The sequence below is a fragment of the Lethenteron reissneri genome, chromosome 63, assembly GCF_015708825.2.
Source record: "Lethenteron reissneri isolate LAM-NWPU_2019-01 chromosome 63, ASM1570882v1, whole genome shotgun sequence".
Lineage (NCBI taxonomy): Eukaryota > Metazoa > Chordata > Hyperoartia > Petromyzontiformes > Petromyzontidae > Lethenteron > Lethenteron reissneri.
This window is the reverse complement of record NC_083841.1, coordinates 8,531,554-8,554,303: the sequence shown is the minus strand read 5'-3', so window position 1 is coordinate 8,554,303 and position 22,750 is coordinate 8,531,554. Positions and strand designations below refer to the sequence as shown.

General features: G+C 45.9%; 1 protein-coding gene across 1 annotated transcript in view; it reads left to right on the top strand.

Moving 5' to 3' along the window:
• Window positions 1-4,007: 4,007 nt before the first annotated feature.
• LOC133358629 (phospholipase B-like 1) overlaps window positions 4,008-22,750 on the top strand; it is a 40,792-nt gene continuing 22,049 nt past the window's right edge. Inside the window, exons 1-5 of the mRNA XM_061577014.1 lie at window positions 4,008-4,185; window positions 13,057-13,282; window positions 14,204-14,287; window positions 16,254-16,392; window positions 19,604-19,765. Coding sequence (XP_061432998.1) covers window positions 4,131-4,185; window positions 13,057-13,282; window positions 14,204-14,287; window positions 16,254-16,392; window positions 19,604-19,765 — 666 coding nt within the window. The 5' untranslated portion in view covers window positions 4,008-4,130. The remainder of the gene's footprint in view (window positions 4,186-13,056; window positions 13,283-14,203; window positions 14,288-16,253; window positions 16,393-19,603; window positions 19,766-22,750) is intronic.

The following is a 22,750-nucleotide window of genomic DNA, read 5'->3' as shown; positions in this document are numbered from 1 at the left end:
GTGCCAATGCGTCGCTCGTACAGCACACCGGTGTGTTCGAGAGCAAATCCACAACATTTACTATCTGAGTACGACGTTTCGCCAGTAATGACAAACGGCATCGTCAAGCGGCAGCCAGAGCAACATTCACAATCACGTGATCCTTATGGCGCTACCCCGGGGTACCAAATTATACAAAAAGGCCGAGGCAATTGAATATTTTATTTCTGGGACACAATTTTTTCCAGGGGTGTACTTAACTCCGCGACTGAGGTACCAATCAATCCGAAATCAGTGCTACTCCACGATGTCGAAACGCTAAACCTTAGCATTAAAAATCTGTTGTCGAAAAATTATACTTTGAATAGTGCATCGTGCACAGCTCGTCGAGATGAGTTCATGATTGCTGCATCGCCGACCGTCAACAGACTAAAAATGACTCACGGACATTAAGCGAGAGCCGGAGTACTATGGTACCCGGGGTACTACCATAAGGTTCAATTGGTCGTACTGACACGAGACTGTAATCCTTTTACGCGACACCATGCAGAAAATAATCAACCTCGCAACCCTGTCAGCCCAAATATCAGATTTGTATCGTTTTTATTATAATCTTCTTTTTGCCGATGTGATACATTAAAATGAACTCTACAACGCTACTTGCCTCTTAATCTAACCACGCGTGGCTAAACCTTGAAGACAACCAATTGCAGGCGCTAACAGCCGACACTTTCCATCCTCTGACTGAACTAAGAACGCTCAGCTTCACGACGAACCAACTGTCGGCTCTACCACTAGGAGTGTTTGATTGTCTTGAACACACACACTGGCTCTGAAACGCAAATAGTGAATGTATTATTTTTGTTTTAATCTGTAAGGCCCCACTGAGCGATGCAGCAGTTTTTTTCAGAAGCGACCTGGCAATCACAAACGATAGCTCAATGAAGTGACATATCGCGTGCAAATTAATTGCAGCCAAATACACTAAACGCGTGACGTTGATTCTAAATGCGGAGGAGGAAAAACGGAGGACCCGGAGAAAAATCCACGCGACCACGGGTAGAGAGAGACACGCAGACGTCAGTGTCGGGATCGAACACACGACCTCCTGCATGCCATCTCGTCACGGCGGCGCCCCTGCAGGCCAGGCACCTCGGCTTTGAACAATGGAAAACCTCACCTTGGGTTTTCCAACATGTGAAATACACGTGGCTTCTGAAGAGTACCCATCTTGTGACAGCCTAGGACTGGTGCCTTAAACACTATCTCCAAGCCCAAATATACAGGCTTCAGGGTCTGGATCAAACCCACGACCTCCTGTATACCAGGTGAGGGAGATAACATCTCACCACCGCGGCGCTGACGCCTTTTGATGACTTCTGGCCAAACCCCATTTGGTGATGTCAGACTGAACCACCCCACCGCCAAAAACAGAAATCCACGACCGTTGGCCACGCGGAATGTCCCAACGTTCGCTGCAGAGAGGCTGTCGTTCTTGGGTCAAAAACTGGATCTGTACTGTCTAGACCTCTGTGGAATACAGGGGGTCCGGTTAACTGGTTTTGGCTCCGGTCACCATAAAGCAGTGGTTCTAAGAGTGATCCCCCGATCACCGAGCTGTTCACGATGGTCCTCCAGGTGAGGCAAATTGCAGGTTGATTCGTAAATTATGACGATGTTTATAACTTTTGTTTCGGACATTAATTCATATATTAGTGATGACATGTATAAAAAAAAAAACTAATGTAGGTAAACTCCCGGTTTAAACTACTCTAAGCTAAGATCGAAATGCTCCACAAAAACCAACCTTGTGAGCTGCGTGTATAAAAACACATGTGTTTTTCATGTAATGTGAAGAATTTAGCACTCGTGGTATTTCGAGATAAGTGAATGCGTTTTATCTGCAGGGGGTGAGGCCCGGGCGGTGCACGGAAATGTTCACATGGGCTAAGCGGTCTGCAAGCCAAAAAACAGTTTGAGAAACACTGCCATGAAGGGTGGAAAAATCCTCCACTGGGGCCAGGAAACGGCCAAACAACAGGGAGCGGCTCTTGTTCAGAACAAAATAATTTCGGGGGTATGGGAGCGCGGAGACAAGGTGTGGAAAGCTTCTTCTTGGTTCTTTCGGTAAAGTCAGACATGTTCTTCACCTGAGGACGGCTGCTTGCGTTGTGGCCGAAACGTCGTGTTAATTATTTTATTATGTTGTATTTATTTTATTTTATTATTTCCCTTCTACGTGACTTTACCGAAAGAACCAAGAAGATGAATCCCTGCAGTCACGAAAGAGTGTGGAAAGCTGTAAGTCCCAGGCTACTGTGGGCTCACCTCCGCATCAACGGGAGTCGAGGAATGGTGGTGGTGACTTATACTGCGACAGAAGAGTAACATCAGCAGAGGGATGCAGATCAGGCTGATAAGTCAGCCTGCTATGACCTACTTTCCCAGACACTGACTAAAATGGGTGATTGTATGGTTCAATTGGTAGTCATGGGCCAGATAAATAATAATAACTAGCCTTTTGCCCGTCCAAGGACGGGTGTGTTGCAGTAAATCTGAAACTTGCAAGTGAAAAGCAGATCGCGACGTGATATTCATTGCATTAATACGTGTGCAATTTGTAAGGGCGCGGTGACACAGACCTATTTCATTTGAAGGTTATAATCCCTTGTTCATCATGATGTGCTTTTTACTTTGATGTCTCAATAGCCTTACGGAGATTGCGTGACGTGAGGGTTCTGGCTTTGTAGTGAGGGTTGTAAGTTGACTCCGAGGAGGGGGGAGGAGCCCAGGAGGCCCCTCTGCCCCCCACGTGGAGTGACGTCAGCCGCTAATCATTATGAATGGGGGGGGGGGTGTCCATTTGGAGGAGGTCACCTTATGAGTATTAATGAGGGGGGCTGTTCGATGTGGAGTGACGTCACCTGCTCATGAATATTAATGAAGGGGGCTGGCTGGTCGATGTGGAGTGACGTCACGAGCGTTGACAGACATTCCTGGGTGATTATAGTTGGTATAATAGTAGGAGGCTGCCGGACTTCTGTGCAACCAATGGACGTGAAATCACCAACTAAGTTGTTCCGTATTCAATGCATCCACGCCACATCATGGATGCATGCCGGATCCAAGCAAGAACATCTGCTGGACTACATGGGGACGGAACAGCGGATGCGGGCCCATGTCCTTGACATCAGCACCTGCCGTGGAGCTGATCTGCACACTGATCATCGGCTTGTCATCCTGTACACTGCATCTGCCATGCATTCATTGCAATGGCAGGTGTCCATTTACGACCCCATTGAAACAAACAAAATCGCCCGGTCTCGGCAAAGGAGAATAATAATATATTAAAAACATAATTTATTGATTTTCTCTGTGTTTTATCCAGACTTTCGATCTCAGCTTGTTGTTGAATATGGATCATTATAAATGTTGGATTCAATTGATTGAGGGCATAGCAGCGACACTCACAATAACAGTGGGGAGCACCGGTGGTGTATCTCCCAGTCACCTCAGTCCACCCATGGCACCTGGGTTTGTCCCGTGAGCTCCTGCCAGCAGCGAGCCTTCCAGACTTCACGTGGCCTCGGGGGTGAGCGGGAGGGGAGAGGGTGGGAAGGGGGAAGAGTGAGGGTGGGGAGGGGGGGAGTGAGAGAGAAAAGGGGGGGAGGGAGGGAAGGGGGGAGGGAGGGGAGGGGGGAACGAAGGAAGGGAGGCGGGGGGGAGGGAAGGGAGGCGGGGGGAGGGAAGGGATGCGGGGCGGGGGGGGGGGATGCGGGGGGGAGGGAAGGGAGGCGGGGGGGGAGGGAAGGGAGGCGGGGGGGAGGGAAGGGAGGCGGGGGGGAGGGAAGGGAGGCGGGGGGGAGGGAAGGGAGGCGGGGGGGAGGGAAGGGAGGCGGGGGGGAGGGAAGGGAGGCAGGGGGGAGGGAAGGGAGGCGGGGACGATTACGTGCACAAGAGGTGCGGGCTGCTAGTTTAAAAAAAACAAAGGTGTTGTGGTTGTTTCGCGGTTTCCTGCGCACGAGGGCTGCAACGCGAAGAGTGGTGGCGGTGGGCGGCAGAGTCGGAGCAGCTTTGGCCGATGAAGCTGCGCGCCTCCCGCAGGGGTTGAGTTCAAAACAAGTGCCGCGCACGCTGGTCACAGTGTCACCATGTGGCTCTACCCAGCCGCGTTCATCCTCTCCGCAGTCTCTCTGGCTGTCTCGGGTAAGCCCGCGCAGTCTCTTTTTCTAAACTGCCCGCGTGATGGCAGCCGGTCATAGCCACAATACGAGTGTTGACAGCGAGACCAACAGAGTTCAGTACAATTGTCTGGCCCGGTTGGCTCAACTTGCTGCTGACCGAGTCACCCTTGAAAAAAACCGAACAGCTCAGTGGGTTCTTTGCTCGGATAATACATTTCTGAAACTTCCAATTGAAATGTCGCGAGTCAAAAATCCAGGTTGATAACATAAAAAAAACACATTAAAAACACTTTCTGCTGAAGTCATCAGTGGTTTGCCCTTATACTTTGTACTCACAAGAGGAATGTGGCATTTCCACAATTGGCTCAAGTTTTTAGGCAAGAGATGAGCATCTCCAATGGCTCATTTCATAATTAAATAATTGTTAATTTTTTCAAATTGTGTGGTGGGAGTTAAATGAACGTTGTAAATGAACTGTGCGGGCGCTGTGCGCATTTAGAAACGTGCATTGAGATTATTTTGCTGCTATAATGTCCACGTTATGATAAGCCACTTCGTTGAGCTATCATTTCTAGTCGGGTCGCTTCTGCAAAATAATTTGATGCATCCGTGGACTTTGACTGGTCAGATAAAAAAGTAGTTTAGTTTGGCGTGTATATTTTTAAAGTGATTTGTTTACTTTTCTTAAACTTTACACATTTTTGTGTTTTTCTATTGTCTTGTAACTTTCTGACCGACTGAACATCTGTGAAAATGAGCTTCATAGCTCATCGGATTCCTCAAGTATAAATAAATATTATGATTCTAATATATTATTTACAGAGTCGTTGTCCTCTGGTGATGTTCTTTTTGTTTAATAAATATCTCCGTGCATGGTCATGCAATTACATTGATTTAAATCCCGTTGTCAATCCACTTGTGGATTAAGGCCCTCCGCACACTCTGTGAGTCGTGGGGGCGGTATTGTCAGTTGACCGTACCTCAACATGATGGGGTGCCACGGTGGCGAGATGTTAACTACCTCGCCTGGTATACGGGAGGTCGTGAGTGAGATCCCGACCCCGACGCCTGCTGTATATTTGGAGTTTGCATTTTCTCCCCGTGGTAGTCTGTGGATTTTTCCCCAGGTCCTCTGGTTTTTCCCTCCACATTTAGAATCAACATGCGTTTAGAACATTTGGCTGCTATACATTTCCACATGATAAACCATCACTTGTGACCAGGTCGCTTCTGTAAAAGAGCTATATAGTTCAGTGGGGCTTACCTGATAACATAAATAGAAATAGTTTGCATGTTTTACCACAAGTTTTTAGTTCATAGTTTAGACATTGCTTGGTCGATAAAAGTGAGCACCACTTTGGAAAACCAACAGTATATTTCAGTAGAACGATGGGTCCCCGCCATAGGCATGTAGAGTCGCCAGTATTACTGGCTCAGCACCAGGCGTGGCCTGTCTGGCATCAGCCGCTATTATGTTATTTATAAAATGCACGACGACACATTTATATATTTACGCGATCTAACCCCAAAAAAATATCTTCTGGATGATATTGGTCGCGAAAGCCTACGTGTTAAATAGTCTAACAATTTTACATTGTTGCCAGTAAATAGTGTATCATATTATACGACTATTATACTTTACTAGATGTAAGTATAACAGTGGAGTTGGCCGCACTGCGATTTACTGCCCATGACGTATCGCCAAATCCAAGAATTATCCAAGGGTAACCCCTGCTTAGCTAGCATGATAACATCTACAAACTATGAACTAAACAATTTTTATTTTACCATGTATAAAGGCCCACTGAGCTATATTGGTCTTTTTTCAGAAGCGACCTGGCCACAAATGATAGGTCAACGAAGCGGCTTATCATCATGTGGAAATGTATAGCAGCCAAATACTCTAAACGCATGATGTAAATTCTAAATGTGGAGGTGAAAAACCCGGAGGGACGTGGAGGAAAATCCACGTGACCGCTGGGAGAGAGAGACACGCAAACTCCAAATATATAGGGGTCAGGATCAAACCCACGACCTCCTGTTTACCAGGCGACGTAGTTAACATCTCCGAGCCATCGTAATGATGATGAGAGAGAAAGGCACACAAACTCAAAATATACAGCAGGCGTCAGGGTCGGGATTGAACCCACGCCCTCCTGTGTACCAGGCGAGGTAGTTAACATCTCCGAGCCACCGTGGGGCTTCATTAATTGGGCACTTTCACCCGACTTGTATTGTTATTTATTGTATTGATTCCGAAGTTTACCCTGGAAAGCCTTGCGAATCTCGTGACTCTTTTTCAGGAGGGCCCTTCTGAAAGGGGTTTGCAGTAGGGGGGTGATGGTTCAGTAATTTGCGGCTCATTTTCACTTTTAAACGTATTGGCAGTACACCGCTGGTGCGCGGTATAAAACAAAGCATTTTTTTGCCAACAATCTTGGTGGTGGTGCGTCAAAATCGGTTCTCATGATGCCAGAGAGGTCAGAAGACGAATGTCAGTTCATATCTTGATTTTTAGAACTGTTTTACGAGGACCGGTGCATTGTGCTGCACCGGTGTACTGTCAATACATCCATTTGGCAAAATTTGGATGGTGACACTTGCAAAAACAATGCCCCGTTCTCCCTCGCGAATGCCATCCACGGGGTATTTATATATTTTTAAAGTTCTACTGTGAAGCAGACGGCTCGTGATATTTCGACGGTCGCTACACCTGCGGCACTAACAAGGGCAACCGCTGGATTTGAACGGTGAACCAACCGCAGCAAGCAGTGGACAGACGCGCAGCCACTAGGCCACGTCGCCATCCCAATGTCGAACGAGCCTCGTGTGATGGTTTACATGTATTTAAATAAATACAGTTATTTAAATAAACATATTTTTAAAAATAAAGTTAATGAAATCAACATATTTAATAAATAAATAGAAGTTTTTCCCCTGCGCCTCCGATTACCACAGTTGACAACGTACAATGGGAAACAAGTTCAATATACACAGACTACACTACTTTACACTACAGTATACACTACACTATAAACTACTACACACTACACTATTATCACCATGTCACCTTGTACCATCGGGTCGAGAACGACCTCTGGTGATGAGTACGACCTCTGGTGATATCCACGACCGGATTCTGCCATCCACACCTGTGTCTCGCTGCCTCTTGTAGCTGGGTTAGTAGTGCATGGCCAGTGGTGTTCTTGATGTTGTCCATCCACCTCCTCCGAGGTCGACCTCTGTCCCTGCTACCTTCTCTATTCCCAAGCAAGACCGATTCCTCTAGTCCAGAGGTCCTCATAACGTGTCCAAACTATGTCAAATTCTGCTTTACGAAAAAGGCATCGAGTGGCACAGTGGGACCGATCTCTCTCAGGACAGACATGTTTGATATTTTGGCTGTCCATTATGGTATATGTCACACTCATCTCCTGCACCGCATCTCAAATGCGCTGATCTTCTTTCGCTCTCTCAAGCTCGGTGTCTACGACTCGCATCCATGTAGGGCAACAGGGACTGCCTGAGCTTTGAACAAGCCTCTTCTTGGTGCTTCTGTTAATGCCCATATCTCATTGAGCTGTGACGTGGCTGTTCTACTGAGAATGAGCCGCCTTCTGATTTTGTAGCTATACTCCCCGTCTTCAGCAAGCAAGGAGCCCAGGTATTCAAAGATCTTCACAAATTCGATTGATTCATTTTCCAGACTAAATGAGTTCAGTTGTTCTGTCGCCATCACCTTTATCTTTAGGAGATTGAATAAAAGTCTAGCCTTCTCACTGGCTTCTTTATTTACCAACAGGGTCATCATTGCAGCTTGGCTATTTGCTGGTAGGGTGGTATCATCAGCACATCTTAAGTTGTTTATTCTTCTGCCTCCAATCTTCATGCCTGCTTCGATGAAATCCAGACCTGCTTTTCGCATGATATGCTCACCCTACAAATTGAACACGTAAGGAGACCGCATACAGCCTTGTCTTACTCATTTGCCAATGTCAAATTCTTGTGTCGCTTTTTGGTTGGCATATAGATTACGTAACAGGCACACAAGGTGAGTTGGGATTCCCATTTCCTGAATTGTAATCCACATCAGTTCGTAGTCCACACAATCAAAGCTTTTCTGTAGTCAATGAAGCAGGGGTACAGCTGTTGCCGGTATTCATTTGATCTTTTCATGATCTCTCTGATGTTGGCAATTTGGTCCCTTATTCCTCTTTTCTGAAGCCTGCTTGAACATCCTGTAGTTTTATTTCTACGTAGCTCTCAATTCTATGTTGAATAATCTTCAACAAAACCTTCCCGATATTGGTTATGAGAGTTATAGTACACTACTATACACTAGACTATACACTACTGTACACTCCGAGTAGTACGGTTGGCTATGCATGGTGCGGAAGAAGTTCAACATACATACAAACCCCTATGTACTACACTACTATACACTACACACTATACTACTATACACTAGACTATACACTACACTAATAAACACTCTAATTAGTACGGTTGGCTATGTACGGTGCACACACATAGATGGTGAGTGAGACGCGCCACTGCGACGTGTTGTGGCATGTTGTACGCGGAGACGATCTGTGGGCAAGACAGAACTTGCAGGATGTGAGGTGCCCACGCCCCTGGACGCTGGCGGGTTGTTGTTGTTGTTGTTTTTGGGAAAGAAAACCACGAGCTCGCGTTTGCAACATTTGTTTTAGTCTCATCTTCGGAGAAAATGTTTCCCTCCGCGTATCTCGGGAAAAAAAGTTTACTCTCGATACCTCCGCGTGGAGCGAGAATAATTGAAACGCGAGATAATACATATTTGGGACGTGTAAAATGCTACACTGAGATAATTAAGTTTGCAATTGAAAAAGATATAACCGCAATAGGAATTTACCCAGATGACAATAATTGGCCAAGCAGTGGCGCAGTGGTTGACACACCATGATATGAACCCAGGCAACCTGAGTTTGATTTCCAGCCACGGCTAACATCAGTGACGAGTAGGTATCTCAACCGGTTCTTGGTCCTCCCTTCATTAATCCGCACTGAGCAGCGCGGGGAGGTCTTTATCCAACGGAGGATTGACAAAACAGCTGAACATTTAAATTAGTCTGAAAGTTACTCATCTTATAAGAATGCCATTAAGGCAGCAGCAGTCTAGTTTTCTTGATATTTTTGCGTGGGACGTTCCTTCGGCGAATCTGATAAGTTGCCTTGGTTTGACTGTTGAAAGTTTTGGAAATTACACTGAACAGCAAGAATTCTCAATGTTCGGTGTGACATGCAATTTCAGGCAACCGACATGTCGAGGGAAGGTCTGCATCCAGCAGTGAATTTTCAAAGGCAGAAATACAATATTTGGGATTTATAATTCTAATTATATTCCTAATAATAAAAACGGCATGTGTAAATGTTGCATCTTCATTCATGTTTGAGGGTTATTTTGATGCCCTTGGGATTTATCACTGTGGAAAATAAGAGATGCTTCTCGTATAAAGACGATATTATTATTGTATTGCTGCTTTGAGAGGCATTCTAGTCACAGACACACACTCTCCCCCTTATATAACCCTCACCACTTCCCACCGATCACGCCGTCTCTCACTCAAATCTACTCGCCTTTAGACCAGAGTTTGCCAGGTCTCACGTGTCAAAGAGAGTGTCACTACTGGCCTTTGAAATACAAGCCCCAAAGTAAGCCCAAAGCCTGTGCCCTGGAGGAAGAGGGGGAGCCTAAAGAGAAATGAATGGGGCCTAAATATCAAGTGGGGGGGGGGGGTTAAAGAGACATGGGCGGGCCCTAAAAAGGAAGAGTGGGGCCTAAATATCAAAGGAAGAGGCCTAGATCGAGATGGGAGGGGTCTGAAGAGGAAGATGTAGGGTCTAAACTAATAAACTTTTTTTTTTCATTTTACCAGGTAAGGCCCACTGAGCTATGTAGATCTTTCAAAATTTACCGAACCACAAATGACAGTGCAACAAAGTAGCTTAATGACGTGGAAATTTAGAGCAGCCAAATATTCTAAGCGCATGTTTTTAAATGTAAATATATACAAAAATAACACAGCTCATGCAAATATATAAAAGGGCAACAAAAATTATTTGCAAGTGGAGTGAAGGTGTCCCATTGTTGATCCTAACCTGTATCAGCTGCAGACTTTAATCACGTTGCAAATGTTACCCTGGTTGTCTTGCTTGTAAATTGTGTATTTTTTATCAGATAGGGCAACATAGTCCTTTCTATTTCTAAGCTGTTTTATCTGTTTTTATTTTATCACTTAAAGCTCACTGAGCTATTTAGCTTTTTTTCAGAAGTGGCCTGGCTATCAGAAATGATAGCTCACCGAAGTGGCTGATCATGTGGAAATATATAGCAGCAAAATACTAGAAATGCACGTTTCGAAATGTGGAGGAAAAAATTGAATGACCTGGAGAAAAATCCACGCCACCACAGGGAAAGAGAACATGCAAACTCCAAATATATAGCAGGTGTCAGGGTCTGAATCGAATCCATGACCTCCTGCACACAGGCGAGGGAGATACAGTGAGGGAAAAAAGTATTTTATCCCCTGCTGATTTTGTACGTTTGCCCACTGACAAAGAAATGACCAGTCTATAATTTTAATGGTATGTTTATTTGAACAGTGAGAGACAGAATAACAACAACAAAATCCAGAAAAACGCATGTCAAAAAAGTTATAAATTGATTTGCATTTTAATGAGGGAAATAAGTATTTGACCCCTCTGCAAAACATGACTTAGTACTTGGTGGCGAAACCCTTGTTGGCAATCACCGAGGTCAGACGTTTCTTGTAGTTGGCCACCAGGTTTGCACACATCTCAGGAGGGATTTTGTCCCACTCCTCTTTGCAGATCTTCTCCAAGTCATTAAGGTTTCGAGGCTGACGTTTGGCAACTCGAAAATTCAGCTCCCTCCACAGATTTTCTAAGGGATTAGGGTCTGGAGACTGGCTAGGCGACTCCAGGACCTTAATGTACTTCTTCTTGAGCCACTCCTTTGTTGCCTTGGCAGTGTGTTTTGGTCATTGTCATGCTGGAATACCCATCCACGACCCATTTTCAATGCCCTGGCTGAGGGAAGGAGGTTCTCACCCAAGATTTGACGGTACATGGCCCCGTCCATCGTCCCTTTGATGCAGTGAAGTTGTCCTGTCCCCTTAGCAGAAAAACACCCCCAAAGCATAATGTTTCCACCTCCATGTTTGACGGTGGGGATGGTGTTCTTGGGGTCATAGGCAGCATTCCTCCTCCTCCAAACACGGTGAGTTGATTTGAAGCCAAAGAGCTCCATTTTGGGCTCATCTGATCACAACACTTTCACCCAGTTGTCCTCTGAATCGTTCAGATGTTCATTGGCACACTTCAGACGGGCATGTATATGTGCTTTCTTGAGCAGGGGGACCTTGCGGGCGCTGCAGGATTTCAGTCCTTCACGGCGTAGTGTGTTACCAACTGTTTTCTTAGTGACTATGGTCCCAGCTGCCTTGAAATCATTGACAAGATCCTCCCGTGAAGTTCTGGGCTGATTCCTCACCGTTCTCATCAAGCTGCTTAGAGATGGTCTTGTAGCTCATTCCAGCCTTGTGTAGGTCTACAATCGTGTCCCTGACATCCTTGGAGAGCTCTTTGGTCTTGGCTATGGTGGAGAGTCTGGAATCTGATTGATTGCTTCTGTGAACAGGTGTCTTTTATACAGGTAACAAGCTGAGATTAGGAGCACTCCCTTTAAGAGTGTGCTCCTAATCTCAGCTCATTACCTGTATAAAAGACACCTGGGAGCCAGAAATGTTTCTGATTGAGAGGGGGTCAAATAATTATTTCCCTCATTAAAATTCAGATCAATTTATAAAATTTTTGACATGCGTTTGTCTGGATTTTTTTGTTGTTATTCTGTCTCTCACTGTTCAAATAAACCTACCATTAAAATTATAGACTGATCATTTCTTTGTCAGTGGGCAAACGTACAAAATCAGCAGGGGATCAAATACTTATTTCCCTCACTGTATGTCCTAGCCACCGTGGCACCCTAAACAGGAAGGAGGTAGGTTCTGAATATAAAAGAGCGGAGTGTGAAGAGAACGCCTGAATAAGCAACCTCCGATTAAAAATAAGCAACCTGCGATTAAAATTAAGCAACCTCCGATTAAAAACAGGAAGCCCAACAAACTGAAAACCGTAGACTCTCAAAAATTGTACAGCGACTTAAAACAAAATAATTTCGCATATAGAGAAGCCCTTAAACCATCAACTCCCCTGTCAATTTAAGGAAATTAAAATGTAGCATCAAATAAGTACAGTAGTTAGCGAAATCTTTTACGTCACAGACCAAGCCACAGGCCAATTTATTTTGAATCCAATTTCTGTGATTGGGTGTTGGAGAGTGTGGAGGCTTAATAGGCGCATCATGAGCTGGAGAAGAGATGGTCTAATGTGTGAGTGAGCGAGCATATGGATGTTTGAGTGAGTGGGCTAGTAGCAGTGACCAGAGGTAAGATGGGCTGATGTACTACAGGAGGAAGTGGAGCTCAGTGGACTCAATGATGATTCGTACCAGGGGTGTAAAGATTGGCCTCGCTACTGGGGGCAGGTTGATATCACTTTGCCTTTTTTCTTGAATAATGGTCATATATGTATGTATGTAGCCAACCGTGCTAATCGGAGGTGCTGGGGGAAGAAAAACAAACTAAACACCAAAAGCACTTTTAAAGAAATGGGGTTTCAAACGAGACTTAAAAGTGCAAAGCTCCAGTGACTTCCTAATATCGGAAGGAAGAGTACTTGTGTGAGAAGTAGCAGATAGGGGTGACGTTGTGGGATCATCTCCCGCTGCCCCGCCCCCTCCTCCCGGTCTTCCCGTGTGTGTTGTGAGCAGAGGTCAAGCTGGCCACAGTCTACTGGAATGCCCAGGAGGGTGACGTGACGCTGAGGGCGGGGGTGCTGGACCGTTCCCAGGGGGACGCGTACGCGCTCTACAACGACACGCTGCCCCAAACAGGCTGGGACGTGCTCGAGGTGCGCGCCGGATACGGTCCCCACAAGAGAGGCGACAGGGAGACCCTCTACATGGCCGGCTTCCTCGAGGGCTACCTCACTGCTAAGTGAGGTCCCACCCTGCCAAATAACGCGCAACAACAACCGCCATTAGCCACACCAAGTGGCGCTGTGACGTTACCACAGCGCCTGTGTCAGGCTATGTGCACTTTAAGGCCCCGTGAAGTGTCGAACGCCCGCTGGCAGGTCACGGGACAGACCCAACAGGTTCCTTGAGTTGACTGACTGAGTGAGATGACTGGCCGATGCACCAACTGTTCCACCTGCTGTGCCAACTTGCTGTGGTTTAAGTGCTCGGAGCTCCGCTTGTTGTTGTGAGCATCGCTCCGATTTTGACACCGCTGGTACCAGGTCATTGGCAAGTCCACTCAGCTCCAAGTGCTGTTAGTGGGCACATTTGAAGGCTGATGCGGTGCACGAGATGGTGAGATGTTAACTACCTCGCCTGGTATACAGTAGGTCGTGGGTTCGATCCCGACCTTGACGCCTGTATATTTGGAATTTGCGTGTCTTTTTCCCTGTAGTCACGTGGATTTTTCTCTGGGTGCTACGGTTGTTCCCTCCACATTTACAAAGATAAGTTTAGAGTTATTTAGCTAAAACAATTTCCACAAGGATAAGCCACTTTGTTGAGCTAGCATTTGTGGCCAGGTCACTCTGAAAAAGAGCTAAATAGCTCAGTGGGCCTTACCTGGTAAAATACAAAAAATATAAGAGAAAGGACTATGTTGCCCATTTTTTATAAAAATACAATTCACAAGCCAGACAACCGGGGTAACATTTACTCTGCAGCATGATACAAGTTTACAGCTGATACAGGTTAGAACCGAAAATGCAACTACTTCAATCCACTTCCGAATAATTTTGCGAAATAGACCACAGTGTATGAAAGTTGTTGTATTTTTATATATTTGAATGAGCTATGTTATTTTAATATATTTACCGATGCGATTTACTTTGTGTTACAGTCGCATATATCCTCATTACCGGAACCTCGCCCCGTTCTTCATTACCGACAGCCGTATCGGTCAAGAGCTGAACACATTCTTCAAGTAAGAGGCATTTGAGTGACACTGAAAACAGTACCGAGTGAGTTCTGGATAATGAAAAATAATTATAACATAAATTAAAATGAAAAATAAGAATAGGTTTTACCCTTTCTGCAATAAAACAGGTGTTCAACCACCAAATAGATACCCTTTTCAAGGAATCAAGTCTGCATTAACCACACGTACTTGCAGTGAACATGCAAACAAAACATGCTCTGATATTATATTCATGGTCTTTGAAACTGATTAATGTTTGACCAGAAAGGATAAAACATATTCTTATTTTTAATACTTTTGTAGTGACTTGACTCAGACACTAAGAGTACAAGGCATGCTGTTTAGGAAAACGGCATTAACAGTTAACACTTGGTAACTACGGTTCCCAGTCAGGGCAGCTGGTTGACTGCCTGACTGGCGACACCGAGATGGTGAAGACAGAGATGACGGTGAAGACTCCAGCAGCATGATGGGATCCCACTTCAAACGACAGCCCTGAGGTCTCCTCCCGTGGCGCCTTTTATACTGTCAGTGTGGCCTGGCTCTGCCCCGGCCACGCCCCCTTCCCGAACCTACTAGCGGGTTCTCGATGTGCCCCCTACATCCTCGCTCTGGTCTATCACGTGACTTGCTATCAGTCAGGCCTGCTGTAAACTGCAGATTCCCTTCCTTGCCAGCAACCAGCGCTGTTGCTGCTACATGACCGATTTTATGTCACTACACTTTTATTCTGGCAAAAAAAGGGTCCCATAATATATATAACAAATGTCTTATTAATGTCTCATTGTTTTCCCTTTGTAAACAAACGGACAATGTTAAGAGCTGTTGGGCACGGGTCACAGGCTGGTTTAGGTCCAACTTAAGCCTGATGGTAGCAAATTCACCTGGGCTGCGCTGTCCACCAAGGAGATGGAGTGATGAAAACAATTCGCGTGTAGAGCAGGCACTGGGTAGATGATTACGTCGCAGGATCGTAAGAGATGGTAACCTGCTTGGAGAGGCTTTCAACCAGCAGTGGATTGATAATGTGTACGAACCATTCACAGCCAACAGCAGAGACGATCTGAATCAGTCGTGGGCGTCCCCCGAAGTCGATTCAGCTTCAAATGAGTACTTGTACCTGGTGCGGTGTTTAAACATTACCACTGGGAAGACAAATGCGGCTGGGTGTGGTGCTGGCCACCCACCCCGTGTGCCGTTGCAACCTTCATAGGTGCCCCTTAACAGAACAGTCTGTTATGACTATATGGGGATCTTTGTCTTTGTCCAGTGCAATGAGTGAGGAGCGGAGTGCAGCAGGTTACGGTGATGTGCTACGAACCCTGCGACCCGAGATCGATTCACACTTACGGCCCACTCCAGTGACGTTTATCCGAACCAGTCCTGGGCCTCCGCTAGGTCATCTCAGCCTCAAATGACTACCTGGTGCAGTGTGTAAACATCGCCACTGAGGAGGCAAAGGCGGCCGGGCGTGGTGTTGCCATCCCACCCCCTCGTATGCTGTGTCCGCCTTCATAGGTGCTTCTCGCTAACAGCACTTGCCCAAACAGTCTGTTAAGGCTATATGGGGGAACTGTGTCACTTGTATATGTGTGCATGCATATATGTCTGTCTAAATCTTCATGTATGTTACACTTCTTTCGCACCGAACATAGCCAATCGTGCTTATCGGACATGTGGAATGATGTTGATGGTGGAAAGATGATACTCGAATTATACATTTTGTGGGTTTACTCTCCAACACACCGAGTATGCTGAACTAGTAGCTAATTAGCCACGTTTTGGTTTACGTGACAAGCCTTACTTAATTGACTGTGTCGGGTATGTGGGTAGGTTTCACGACACATTTACATTTACGCGATTTAACCCAACAAAAAATTAACCCCCTATTATGGATGGTGATCGTTTTGGTTATTTTCCCGTTGGTGGTATTTACCCCTCCCCCGCCCCCATTGCGTCTGCCTTTGCTCAGCGAGCAGGACGATTGGGTCGTCGGGCAGATCAAAGCGAACCGCGGGGACCCGGCATGGAGGCACGTGGATGCCCTGCACGGACAGATGCAGGGACTGCAGAAGGGGGTGCAGAAGTGGGCTCTCGAGAACAACGTGAAGGTGGGTTGACGGCGAACTGCTCTCACCCCTCCCCCTTCCGACTCCTTCCGAAAATCGTGGATTCTGAGAACAAAAAGAGACAGCTTCATGACGGCCGAATAGAATCCCTCATGCCCGTGGCGATTCGTCATCGCGGCTTGGATCGCGCAAGTTCGTGGAACACGTCCCCTCTTACCGAGGGTGTGCTGGTCGCCATCTCTGGTCTGCTGCGGTACAGCAGGCACATCAAGTGGGTTAATTTACAGGTGCATAAAATTACGAATGGGTTTTACGCTCTATGGCAATAAAATAGGTGTTAAGATGTAAAAAAACAATGAAATACTCTTTTTGCAAGGAAACCCCCAAGACAAACATCAGAGCATGTTTGTTTGCATGTCTTGCGACAGTACGTATGGTTAACTGGTATGCATGAGGTCGTGGAATCGATCTCAAACTTGACGCCTGTATATTTGGAGTTTGCATGTCTCTTTTGCTCTGTGGTCACGTGGATTATTCTTCAGGTTCTCCGTTTTTTCCCTCCACATAAACATGGGTTTAGAGTATTTGGCTGCTTTAAAATCTCCACGTGATTAACCACTTCATTGAGCTATCATCTTTTTGTATTTTTGTTGTAACATTCTTACCCACCCTTACTGGACATCTGCGAAAAGAGTCTAATAGCTCATCGGATTCCTCCACAATACAAATTATGATTCTGATTTGTGATAGTCTGGTCGCTTCTGAAAAAGAGCTAAATAGCTCAGTGGTCCTTACATGGTCAAATAAATAGTAATAGTTTTCACGTTTTACCACAAATACGTGTGGTAAATGCAGAATTTCTTCATTGAAAAAGGTATCTATTTGGCGTTTGAACATCTTAACACCTGTTATTGCCAGAAAGGGTAAAACCTCTTATTATATTTTTTTACATGCTTTGTTACTGCCAAAAAAAGGTCTCATATCTTTACATACAGTATGTAGGTTTGATCTGGGTACTCCGGTTTCCACCCCATGCTCATTCATGGAGTTGGCCAAACATCTAATTTAAGTACCACGGAGCTTGAGCCATTGTTGCCATCGGTAATTGGCCGCCTTCCCGCTTGTCTGTTTTCCCCCAAGCCTCCGTGCGGAAAACTGTTAAAATTGTGCTTGAGCGTTGGTTCCACAATTTTGCACGAATGACATGACTTAAAAATGCAACATTATTGCTGTTATCGCTCACACACGTGGTTATTATGACCATGTATATGTAATAAGTGGCTCCGACATGGTAAGAACTCTAAGTTGTTATTTAATAAATGTTCGGTACAGCTTGGGTGTATCTCTCTCTCACTCTCACTACGGATGTATACGCCACCCAGGCGGCTACGCTGCCCTGCGCCACGTGGCGCTCACCCGCTCGCTAACACGCCACTGGCTGACGGTGCGCTAGGGAGCGGTTGAGCGGCTGGAGGTCGAGCCGCCACGTGGCCGATGAAGGCGGCAGCGACGGGGAGCTCCTCTTGATCTTCAACACCGACCCCGCACCTTGCTCCGGCCCCCGCTTATATGTGCTCCCAGGCGGCTAAGCCCCGCCTCTGGCCACGCCCTTCCTGGAACTTTCAGGAACGTTCCAGAGGCTTCCCGGGTGGATCAGCCCCCCCGACCTTTGCTCCAGATATAAACCCTAGCATAGATAAACCATAACTGCATAACAAGTAACGCCCCACATAATACAGGAGATGGCGCTCTCATTACATATAGATATACTAATCAGTGACATGTACTCGTAATATCTAGATATGACTACTCGATCCGAGCTATAAGTGCCGTGATACTTGCATTGCTTTGTACTGTTCGACTTTTTTCGTTCTCTGGTCTAACACTGGTTAGACAAGAAGCCTGTGTCTGGTGTAGGCCAATCAGTTTCAAAGACAATGCGTACATTATCAGAGCATGTTTATTTGCATGTTTTGCCATAAGTATGTGTGGTTAATTCAGACTTGAGAACTTGCAAAAGGTATATATTTGGTGTTTGAACATCTTAACACCTCCTGTTTTATTGCTAGAAAGGGTTAAACCTATTCTTATTTTTCATCATATTTCATAATCAATTGCTTTATCTATCTATCCGGGAGAGCCACACTGAGTCGGTCCTGCATTGGGTATTTATTGTAAGATGTTTCCAGCCAATTCATGATGAGTTGTGTTTATTGGACAAGTAGGACGAAACCGGACCACCCTGAGAAAACCGAATAATGTGAGCAGGCAATGCTCCATCCCCGTACAGATGGAGAAAGATAGCGATTAGTCCACTTGCTGTGCAGCCATCTCCTGACACGCCAGGGAATGGCACGTCGATGCCCAAGGAGAGGGAATTTTTACATAGCGCTTGTGCAGTGATCCACCAACCCCTCACTACCTTCAGGAAGTGCCGGGCTACAGGTAGCCACCGTGCGTAGCCGCCACTGCTTGCCATGTTCGTAGCTTGCTCGCTGGCACGACAGCTCGCGTTAGGCTGCACAGATTACGGTCGTCAGTTTAGCACAACAGGGAATGGTTGAGCAGATAAGTGCTGGCACTCGTGCCACCGACGAGCGATGTGAAACCTGATGAAAAAATAAGAATAAGTTTTCACCCTTTCTGGCAAAAAAGCAGGTGTTAAGATGGTTCAAACTACAAATCGATACCTTTTTTAATCCTTTATATTAAGTTCGCTTGCTTGCTTGCTTGCGTGCTTGCGTGCGACCGTGCAAATCTTTCGGTCGTTTTTTTAACCCACTTCCCGTGATCCAAACGAGCTGACATTTTGCACACAGACTCGTTGTGCGAGACAATTAATGTTCATGAAAATTTTTTTCCAAAATTTTACACTGTTTAGGGAAAACAAATTAAATATTTAATTACCAATTGCTTAATAATGGCAGACAATCATCTGACCCATAGGTGGCAGCCATCTCAAGCCAGAGGACGAGAGGACTCTAGCCGCCACGCATATAAAGGATTTATAGTGAAAAACTTTGTTTTTACGGGTTATACTTGTTTAAGGCATCAAGTCTGAATTAACTGCCCATACTTGTGGCAAAACATGCAAATGAACATGTTCTGATAATACATGCATTGACTTTAAAACGCCAAAAGCTGAATGGTACAAAGACAATGCAAGTCTCTGAACACTTATAGCTCGGGTCCGAGCAAAGTTATATCGAGAAATGTGAAACCTGTAGCCTGTCACTGCTCTGATTGCCCGCAGCCTCTGCCCAAATTCGCTTTCCACTACCTGAACGGCATTGGTGACATCATCGATCTCGTCAACAAGCTGTCACCTCAGCAAGCGCGAGGGTTTGGCGCCATGACGTCCGGCGACATCCGGAGGTACACGCTCAGGAATGGCCACTGCTCAGCTATCATCAAGGTAACAACAGTCCTTGGTCCACGTGCCCGTGTGGTGAGGTATTCTGCCTTCCTGTGTGTTTCTCTCTGCTCTCATCTCTCTCTCTCTCTCTTTGCTCTCATCTCCACGTCCACCCCGCAGCCGTTCATATCCTGTTGCACCACACTGAGTAATATGTAGTCATTTTATTATTCTGCTGATGATGATTCTGCTTAAGAAGACTGTCTGGTGTAGGTCAATCAGTTCGACCCGAGCTATAAGTGTTCTGATACGTGCATTGTCTTCATACTGTTCGCCTCTTGGCGTTTCTCTAGTCTAACACTGGTGAGATTAGGCCATTAGAAAGCTGTCTCTGGTGTAGGCCAATCATTTTCAAAGACAATGCGTATGTTATCAGAGCATTTTTGTTTGCACGTTTTGCCACAAGTTTGTGGATAATGCAGACGTATTGTCATGTAAAAAGATATTTATTTGGTGTTTGAACATCTTAACACCTCTTTTATTGCCAGAACGGGTAAAACCTATTTTGATCATTCTTTATACTGCTAAAAAAGGTCCCGTAGATATGATTCTGCTCGTTTGCCTAATAAAGCTTTACGACTCTTTGCGCAGTCGAGGGTGATGTTATTGCTGCTGCTGTGTGTGATCCTGATTACGTGATTTGCATGTGAGTTTTCAGCAGTGGGAGGTTTTGGGCCGATGCTAGATACAGTTTACGTTTTTATTTAGCCGTGGCAGGACACTGGAGATCCCAGAGAGAACCTGTGCAGAAGGGGGAGAACATTCAATGGGCACGGTTGGCTATGTATGGTGCTTAAGAAGTTCAACATACATACATTAGCATGGATGGCTATGTAATGCGAAAGAAGTCAAACATACATATGTAATTGGTTCAACGGAGTCGCAGACGTAAACTCGGAGGCAACACATTTATTTCGTTCCAACACACGGGGTAACTTACCCTTAAGAGAATAACAACCTATGGTGGTGGCCACCAGGCTAACTACACTAGTTCCAACGTAACTGCTACTACGGACCGGGACCAATGACTTCAGCCTGGGTCCATGTGTTTGAGACTCGTTGAATGGAGAACATAGACGAAGGGTTTATTCCATGATGTACAATAGCCCTGGTCCCTCTCGGGACACAGCTTATATTCTCTGTGGCGTGGTCGCCTTCACCCTTGGCCACGTCTACCTTCCAGAATCTTTGGGAAGGATCTGGGTCCTAATCACATGACCCCCCCTAGCCTCCTTTTGGGGCCCCTTTGTCAACTTAACCGGTCACGTGTCCTCCCGGGTCAACCCGAGTGCCATGGCCTCACATAGCCTCTTCCTTCGGCCGGCACTCACATATCCTGTCCTGTAGGGTCGGCTTTGCACTTAAAGCGTGGTGCCATCTAGCACTATTATTCAGCACACACCGGGCCCCTCTAGGGCTGGTACTACACCCACATCATTGTGGTATCCGGCGATGTAGCTACACTGCACGCCATGCCCCTCTAGAGTCGGTACTGTACCCACAGCCTGTTGACATCCAGCGATGTCACTACACATATGTACAGTGAGGGAAAAAAGAATTTGATCCCCTGCTGATTTTGTACGTTTGCCCACTGACAAAGAAATGATCAGTCTATAATTTTAATGATAGGTTTATTTGAGCAGTGAGAGACATAATAACAACAACAAAATCCAGAAAAACGCGTGTCAAAATGTTATAAATTGATTTGCATTTAAATGAGGGAAATAAGTATTTGACCCCCTCTCAATCAGAAAGATGTCTGGCTCCCAGGTGTCTTTTATACAGGTAACGAGCTGAGATTAGGAGCACACTCTTAAAAGGAGTGCTCCTAATCTCAGCTTGTTACCTGTATAAAAGATACCTCTTCACAGAAGCAATCAATCAATCAGATTCCAAACTCTCCACCATGGCCAAGACCAAAGAGCTCTCCAAGAATGTCAGGGACAAGATTGTAGACCTACACAAGGCTGGAATGGGCTACAAGACCATCGCCAAGCAGCTTGGTGAGAAGGTGACAACAGTTGGTGCAATTATTCGCAAATGGAAGAAACACAAAATAACTGTCAATCTCCCTCGGCCTGGGGCTCCATGCAAGATCTCACCTCGTGGAGTTGCAATGATCATGAGAACGGTGAGGAATCAGCCCAGAACTACACGGGAGGATCTTGTCAATGATCTCACGGCAGCTGGGACATAGTCACCAAGAAAACAGTTGGTAGCACACTACGCCGTGAAGGACTGAAATTCTGCAGCACCCGCAAGGTCCCCCTGCTCAAGAAAGCACATATACATGCCCGTCTGAAGTTTTCCAATGAACATCTGAATGATTCAGAGGACAACTGGGTGAAAGTATTGTGGTCAGATGAGACCAAAATGGAGCTCTTTGGCTTCAAATCAACTCGCCGTGTTTGGAGTAGGAGGAATGCTGCCTATGACCCCAAGAACACCATCCCCACCGTCAAACATGGAGGTGGAAACATTATGCTTTGGGGGTGTTTTTCTGCTAAGGGGACAGGACAACTTCACTGCATCCAAGGGACGATGGACAGGGCCATGTACCGTCAAATCTTGGGTGAGAACCTCCTTCCCTCAGCCAGGGCATTGAAAATGGGTCGTGGATAGGTATTCCAGCATGACAATGACCCAACACACACGGCCAAGGCAACAAAGGAGTGGCTCAAGAAGAAGCACATTAAGGTCTTGGAGTGGCCTAGCCAGTCTCCAGACCTTAATCCCATATAAAATCTGTGGAGGGAGCTGAAGGTTCGAGTTGCCAAACGTCAGCCTCGAAACCTTAATGACTTGGAGAAGATCTGAAAAGAGGAGTGGAACAAAATTCCTCCTGAGATGTGTGCAAACCTGGTGGCCAACTACAAGAAACGTCTGACTTCTGTGATTGTCAACAAGGGTTTTGCCACCAAGTACTAAGTCATGTTTTGCAGAGGGGTCAAATACTTATTTCCCTCATTAAAATGCAAATCAATT